This window comes from Brassica napus, chromosome C3, assembly GCF_020379485.1.
Source record: "Brassica napus cultivar Da-Ae chromosome C3, Da-Ae, whole genome shotgun sequence".
NCBI classification, from domain to species: Eukaryota; Viridiplantae; Streptophyta; class Magnoliopsida; order Brassicales; family Brassicaceae; genus Brassica; species Brassica napus.
This window is the reverse complement of record NC_063446.1, coordinates 22,454,333-22,461,531: the sequence shown is the minus strand read 5'-3', so window position 1 is coordinate 22,461,531 and position 7,199 is coordinate 22,454,333. Positions and strand designations below refer to the sequence as shown.

The window sequence follows — 7,199 nt, the reverse complement described above, 5'->3', positions numbered from 1 at the left end:
CCAAACCAGCAGACACCTATATTAATAGCACATATATATGTTATATCAATAAATGTGAATTAGTATAAATATGTGATAAATGATATTTTAGTTTGTTTAAAGCACTCACATAAAACTGCTTAGATTATATGCAAAGAACATTGAATATAATGCCTAACATCTTCTATGATTAATTACCTGGAAAAACAGATTTTTCCAAAGCAACACAAGAACCAATATTAAATAAAATATGTCAACATCTTCTATGATTCATTACATGGCTAAACATCTTATTGATGACAAATAAAGAGAAGAAGAAACATAGAAGAAAAAACAGAGAAGAAGATAGAGAGAATAGAGACGACGAACACTTAACCCTGTGAAGAAGAAGAACTCGAAATCGCCATTGAAGAGGAAGAAGGAGATCGGCGGAGAAGAAGATAGGTTAACCCGATTTTTTTACCTTTTTTTATTTTATCGTGTATTTTTATATCTTTTTCCTTCTGTTTTTACCTTTTTAATATTAAATCAATTATTATTAATTCATATTAATTGGTTAATTTAAAGGGTATAATAGTATTAACAGAAATCTAAATCCTATTTTCCTAAATAATCTTTTAAAAATCTTATTGAGACAAACCTAAGTTGAGAATGTCCTATATTTCTAATTTTCCCTAAAATTCATGACACTTTTTGTTTTTTTTCCTCTCTAATTTAAGGAAATTTTTGAGCGGATCCAGGTGAGGTCACTGTACTATAAGTAGTAGACCAAGTAAAGGTCCGTGCCAATCTCTAAAGGCCTAATTTAGCTACCAACTAACAAGATTGTCAAGAATCACAAGATACAGTGAAAGCTTTTGGGTTTGTTACAATCAAAGTGATATGTATCTTATGTCACGCGGTAATTGGTGCTAGTTAGCTTGCCCTGCATAAGCGAGATTAGTGAAGCAATAAAAATGTGTTCAATAAAAATAGTAAAAAACAATATCTAAATGAATAATAAAATTTGCTAATTTTGTCTCCTCACATTTACAACAATCGGTTTTGAATCATGGCCCTCAATTTTAAAAGCAACATAAAAAGATGTGGGAGAAAAGACGTATACGAGATATATATATGACGAATAACTTGATATGCCCCTTTGTTCCACTATAATGTTGTGTCATCAAAATCCGAAATAATCCACAACAACACAAGACAAGAAATAATCCACAACAGCACAAGACAAAGCAAACTAATTTAATCCATTAATTACACATTTTGTATAATACTTTCCTTAAAACATGATATTTCACAAAGTTCAAAAAGATGAGGATTTCACAGTGTGTTCCTACTTCCTGCAGATACTGAGTACTATATATATGTTCTTCATTGATATTGTGAATTGAACAAAACAAATTCTTCATATTCTCAATTAAGATTTGCATGTCAATGATATTAGACTATTTTTAGCTGAATATACCAATCAGAGATCTTTATATCAATCGTGACCTAAAACCAACACGGTATCTTTATTAACAAAGATAAGACAAAAATGTTAAACTGCTCTCCTTATCACATCACCAACAAAAGGTGATATGATAAGCTGAAGGGCACTTCATAGATAGTTTCACAATATTTTCTTCTTTGTATTCTTCAATTAATTTTCGACCACGCAAAAAATAATTTTAAAAACATTAAGAAAAATCTTGCTTAGTGATAATATATATAAGTACGTCCACTTAGAGTAAGATAATATATATATTTTGGTAGGGATCCCTTATAGTTCGGGGCTCACTTGGTGACCTAAAACAAAGTTAGGTTATGTCATCTTTTTCTTCTAATTGGTTTGATATATTTGTACCACTTAAGAATTGTAACATTTATTAAGTGTAAAGTTAGTGTAAGTCAAACACGCCACTTTCATATATCTTTTGATAGTGCATATTATTGAATTTGAGAGTTTTTTGGTAAAATGTTAAGAATTCTATTTGAAGTTAATTGCATGAAATAAATAAATCAATCAAGCAAAACGAATATGCGAGGGTCTTTATTTGCTTACGACCATACACTTTTCATGTGTTTTTACTAAATACGAAATCATGTTAAATGCAAGTACGCATGCAATGCACACGCACACAAATTTTTTTATACCTCTTAATAGACTCCATTTGTTTTATATTTTTGATATCACCAAGGAGATCTATAGTGGCTACTGGCTAGCTAGTGCATGTAAGTAATTTCATTTGGTTGGTTTTAATTGATTTTATTTAATACTTATAAGTTTATAACGTGTATGCATGGGAGATGGGACTATGATAAATCCAAATAGTAGAAATTAGGGTTGATAATACGTAAAATCTTCGAGTGTTTTCTAGATTTGCAGGTAATATATGTGAATTGAAACTTCTTATAACTTGTGACATTTATTTTTCTACTTTAAATTTATATATAATCTAGAAACAAAGGTGAACTCACGTTGCAGTGAAATGGATGTACGAAGGTATCAACATCAGTACGTACTTGTGCGATGACAGCTTTGTAGCACAAAATATGAACTAATCATATAACATTAAAGTTAGGTCATTCCATATTTTTCGCATTTCCAAGTGGGAGAGTATAATATATAGTAGTAGAGTAACAAATAATATATATATTAGTTCACCACTTAAAAATAATTTAGAGAACTTTGAGATATACTAACACCTATAACCGCCCCCTATAATTTCTATATATGTAACACCCCATATTGCATTTCTCAGCAAACAAAACAAAAACATTTCCTGACGGAAAAAATTATTCGATCTTATTTTTAGGTTTAGAGTTTAAGATTTTCTGGTTCTCAGGTAAATATGGCAACAAAAGAAGAAGCAGGGAAGCTAGAGTGGACGATAAGTGTTGACAATGGGACAACAGAGAGATTGGTTCCTAAATCAGGACTTAGTGAAAGAATCTTTCTTTGGCTAAATGGTTTAGTAATGAAGGTGATTGTGGAGAGAATCGCAAAGTTTATGAAGAAGACTTGGAGGATTGGGGCAGATGATCCGGCAAAAGTGGTTCACTGTCTGAAAGTAGGACTTGCACTTTCATTAGTCTCAATCTTCTATTACATGAGACCTTTGTATGATGGAGTTGGAGGAAATGCTATGTGGGCTATCATGACTGTTGTAGTCGTCTTTGAGTCCAATGTCGGTATGAATAAACCAAACCCTAAATCAAATGTTTTCAACTTTCTTCTTCTTACTTAATGAGTGCAATTATATTTGACTTATATGTGTATGATTCTCCTCTATGTTCAACAGGAGCAACATTCTCAAAATGTGTGAACAGAGTGGTGGCAACTATATTAGCTGGATCACTAGGCATTTTTGTTCACTGGGTTGCAATTCAATCAGGAAAAGCTGAGATTTTTGTGATTGGATGCTCTGTTTTTCTCTTTGGTAATTGTCCAAACCCTAAAAAGGATATGTCTTTCTTCACTTGCAAGTACCTCAATCTTTATTATCTTTCTTTTGTTGGTTTAATTCGTGGCAGCTTTCGCAGCTACTTACTCGCGATTTGTGCCTTCATTCAAAGCCAGATTCGACTATGGAGCTATAATCTTTATCCTCACATTTAGCCTTGTCTCAGTAGGTGGTTACCGAGTAGATAAGCTGGTTGATATGGCTCAGCAAAGAATTTCAACTATTGCTATTGGAACATCTATTTGCATTATCATCACTGTCTTCTTTTGCCCCATATGGGCAGGATCTCAGCTTCATCGCCTTGTTCAACGTAATTTTTCAAAACTTGCTGACTCATTAGACGGTAAGGGTATGAGAAAATAAAAACTTGTCACGCAAGGTTCCCTCATTAGCTTTCCCATTTGACTATCATTACAAATGCAGGCTGTGTAGAAGAGTACTTCAAGAAGAAAGACGTCTCTGAGAATGAAGATGAAGAAACTAACATGAAGTTGCAAGGATTCAAATGTGTACTAAACTCTAAGGGAACAGAGGAATCTATGGTAACATGAAAAGTTTATTTGCATTTTTTTGTTTTGCAGCCTCTTATATTTTTAATCTCTCAGGCGAATCTAGCTAGATGGGAACCTGCACATGGAAGCTTTAACTTCAGGCATCCATGGCAACAATATGTAAAGATAGGGGCTGCTATGAGGAGATGTGCTTATTGCCTTGAGAATCTTAGTAGCTGCATGAACTATGAAACAGAGGTTATAACACTTTCATATGTTTTTATAATTTTGGAGATTCGACTATTAGTGGTTGTTGTGAAACTAACACTTGTATGTCTTCCGCTTTCAACAGGTACCAGACCAGGTCAAGAAACACTTCGGAGAAGCTTGTGTGAAACTGAGCTCAGCTTCTTCAAAAATCTTGAGAGAATTAGCTGATATGATGAACAACACGAGAATATCTTCGAAGATGGATTTCTTGGTGTTTGATATGAACTCAGCAGTACAAGAGCTTCAAGAAACCTTAAAGACTGTTCCAGTTAAAACCAACAAACCAGAACAAGAAGTTCCAAACAACAAAGAAGACAGAACCATGTCGATGAGCCTACATGAAGTACTTCCTGTTGCCACTTTGGTTTCGTTGTTGATCGAAAACGCAGCTAGGATTCAGACAACGGTCGACGCAGTGGATGAACTAGCAAATCTTGCAGATTTCAAACAAGATTCGAAAAAGAAAATGGGAGACAACAATGCTAGACAACCACCACAAAGTTCCTAAACCGGAGTTTTCATGTGTTTCACAAAAAAACCGGAGTTTTCATGTACAGTATATATTAAGCTTGATAGTATATGAGTTTCCTTTGTTCCGTAACCGAAGCTTTCTTCGGCATATGGTTTATAACTTTTAAGGGCAAAAAACAAGTTATATATAACTAAATCTCGATATAGACCAAGAAAAAGGAACTAAATCTTGATAATGGTGGAATCCACAATTAAATCTAGAGACTCTTTACGGCTAGGACTGGACAAATAAACCGAAACCAAAAATCCGAACCGGACCATATCTCATATCCGTTAAAAATGAATCCGAACTTGTACTAAACATGATTTCAATTCTTAATATGTATCCAAAATACACTAAGATATTATTGAACATCTAAAATAGTTATCTATTACATGAAAGTGTCGGTTCAAGCTTGAATTTTTAGATTTTAATTTTGTTTTCATATAATAATAATGTTTCTAATGAGAACTTGGTTTTTGTTTTATACTTTCATTTATTTGGTTTTTTTTTCTATCAATAAACATGTTTACATTTCGTTTGATTTTGAATGATCACGTTTGATGTTCATTTTTTTTTTTTTTTGAATCAATTTTATTTATGTTTTGGTTACAAAATAGGTATTATCAGGTATTTGAAAACAGAAGAACCGTTTTTTTTTTATGTTTTGGTTACAAAGTAGATACAAATCAAGTACTTTCAAACTGAAGAACCGATTGGGACCTGAACCCGAAATTACAACGGGGTTGTACTGGTTCTTTGAAGATTTACTAACCCCGACCCGAATCCGATAGAACTTGTACCGGTTCCGAACCGAACTTTCATATAACCCGAATGGAGCTGATTTTGATAAATAAAAAAAAAACGAAATCTGATTAGACAAAACTGAAACCTGATTGGGACCCCGAATGCCTAGGCTTACTTACAGTGCCACCATTTCAAACAAGAAATCTGATCAATAAGGGAAAATAAGACCATAACTAAAACATTGGTCTATGGTTTAATAGAATCCGTGTCAAAAGCTTTATTGTTTGAAGAATGTTTATATGGGCCTACTAGTTTTACAAGGCCCAAATATAAATTTAAATATTAAAATCCAAATGTGGGCCATTACGGGTCGTTTTTTTCAAGTGTACGAGTTTACGTAAATCGCTATTTGTCTTTTTCCTCCTCTCTAAACAGTTGGGAACGATTATTCTCCGGCGCCTCTCCTTGTCCTACTCTCGCTTCGTCGTCTGTGAATCGATTCAGGTAAATCCCTCTTCTCGAATCGACGTTTCTTGTATGATTAAAACTGATTCTCTCAAATATCCATCTGATGGATTTGTTGCTGTTTATTCGTCTGGGCTCCTTTTTTTTCTTGAGATCTATTACTTGTAACCTCGATATTGAACAATAGATCTGCCGCCTATGCTCCGTTGTTAGTAGTATTGATTATTAATCGATCGGACTCTATCGGTTACATGTTCAGAATCACCATTGTTTAGTGATTCGTTAGAATCGTCACAGAGTTTGATTCATGTCATAGTTAAGAGTCATTTTGTCTGTTCCATATGATTGATTGATTAGTTTTGGTCTCTCTGTCTTGTTGACTTTCAGGTTGAGAAGTCATGTCACGAGCCACGTACATAGTGGGTGCCCTTGCGGGATCTGCTGTTGTAGCCTACATCTGTGACAAAGTCATTTCTGATGATAAGATCTTCGGAGGCAAGTTTTGTATTCCGACATAACCAAAAATCAAAAGCTTAATGATATATTTGTTTTTGTTTTAAAACTCAGGGAGTACACCGGGAACTATAACTAACAAGGCATGGGGGGTTGCGACTGAAGAGAGGCTCCAAGCATGGCCTAGAACCGCTGGTCCTCCCGTTGTAATGAACCCTATCAGTCGCCAGAACTTCATCGTCAAGTCACGCCCTGAATAACTGTCATTCGTTATGGATTTGATTCATTTCGATATTTACTCTCTATATTGCCATTTTCTTTTGATTTGAGGATCGGCTAATTTCTCTAGCTGGTTTGTAGTAATAATTTGTGGGGATGATTGGTTGGATACACATTGTTCAGTCCAAAGCTTTCTCGAGATGCATTGCTTTTTGTAATGTTTGTTGATTTTGACGATAATATTGAAACCAAGCCAACAAGACTTGGCAGCTATATTTCTTTTGGTATATTTTTTGGGTTATCCAGTTTGGAACTTTTTCTACTTGTTGATTCTTTTTGCTGGTATTGGTTTCATCCAAATTGTTTTTAAAAAAAAGGGTAGTATCCTATAAATAAATTAACATTGATACCAGTCCTGCAGATTTGGTTCTTTACTTCGGTCGATTTTTAGTTTTGAAGCCATATTATCTATAAAGTTTGGGTATCGGATTGGGTTGATTCTAAATGTTTTATATCTATATATTCTGAAGTTTTTGGGTACGTTGACATGTATCTCAGCAAAATAATTATAAATAAACTAAAATTGTTGAAATTAATCCATTTTTAATCTCTAAATTTTAT

At 33.7% G+C, this 7,199-nt stretch overlaps 1 protein-coding gene and 1 long non-coding RNA gene across 3 annotated transcripts; both read left to right on the top strand.

Moving 5' to 3' along the window:
• Positions 1–2,135: 2,135 nt before the first annotated feature.
• On the top strand, positions 2,136–5,004 carry LOC106386673 (aluminum-activated malate transporter 10). The gene is made up of 6 exons (XM_013826488.3): positions 2,136–3,150; positions 3,261–3,398; positions 3,493–3,765; positions 3,846–3,964; positions 4,028–4,171; positions 4,266–5,004. Exons 1-6 carry the CDS (start codon positions 2,811–2,813, stop codon positions 4,689–4,691), a joined length of 1,440 nt encoding a protein of 479 aa, XP_013681942.1. The 5' UTR covers positions 2,136–2,810; the 3' UTR covers positions 4,692–5,004.
• Positions 5,005–5,789: 785 nt separating this feature from the next.
• Positions 5,790–6,865, top strand: BNAC03G31650D. 2 transcript variants are annotated; one of them, XR_002662980.2, is made up of 3 exons: positions 5,790–5,945; positions 6,294–6,401; positions 6,474–6,865. It is a non-coding gene; the product is annotated as an uncharacterized BNAC03G31650D (long non-coding RNA). The 2 variants fall into 2 exon arrangements; XR_002662981.2 differs by having other exon boundaries at positions 5,895–5,945; positions 6,303–6,401.
• Positions 6,866–7,199: the final 334 nt, after the last annotated feature.

Excerpts from the sequence above, each read along its gene's own strand:
- LOC106386673 (XM_013826488.3), top strand. The coding sequence starts at position 2,811 with ATGGCAACAAAAGAAGAAGCAGGGAAGCTAGAGTGGACGATAAGTGTT. Across the intron at positions 3,766-3,845 it reads ACTTGCTGACTCATTAGACG|GCTGTGTAGAAGAGTACTTC; the intron begins GTAAGGGTATGA and ends TTACAAATGCAG. Across the intron at positions 4,172-4,265 it reads GCATGAACTATGAAACAGAG|GTACCAGACCAGGTCAAGAA; the intron begins GTTATAACACTT and ends CGCTTTCAACAG.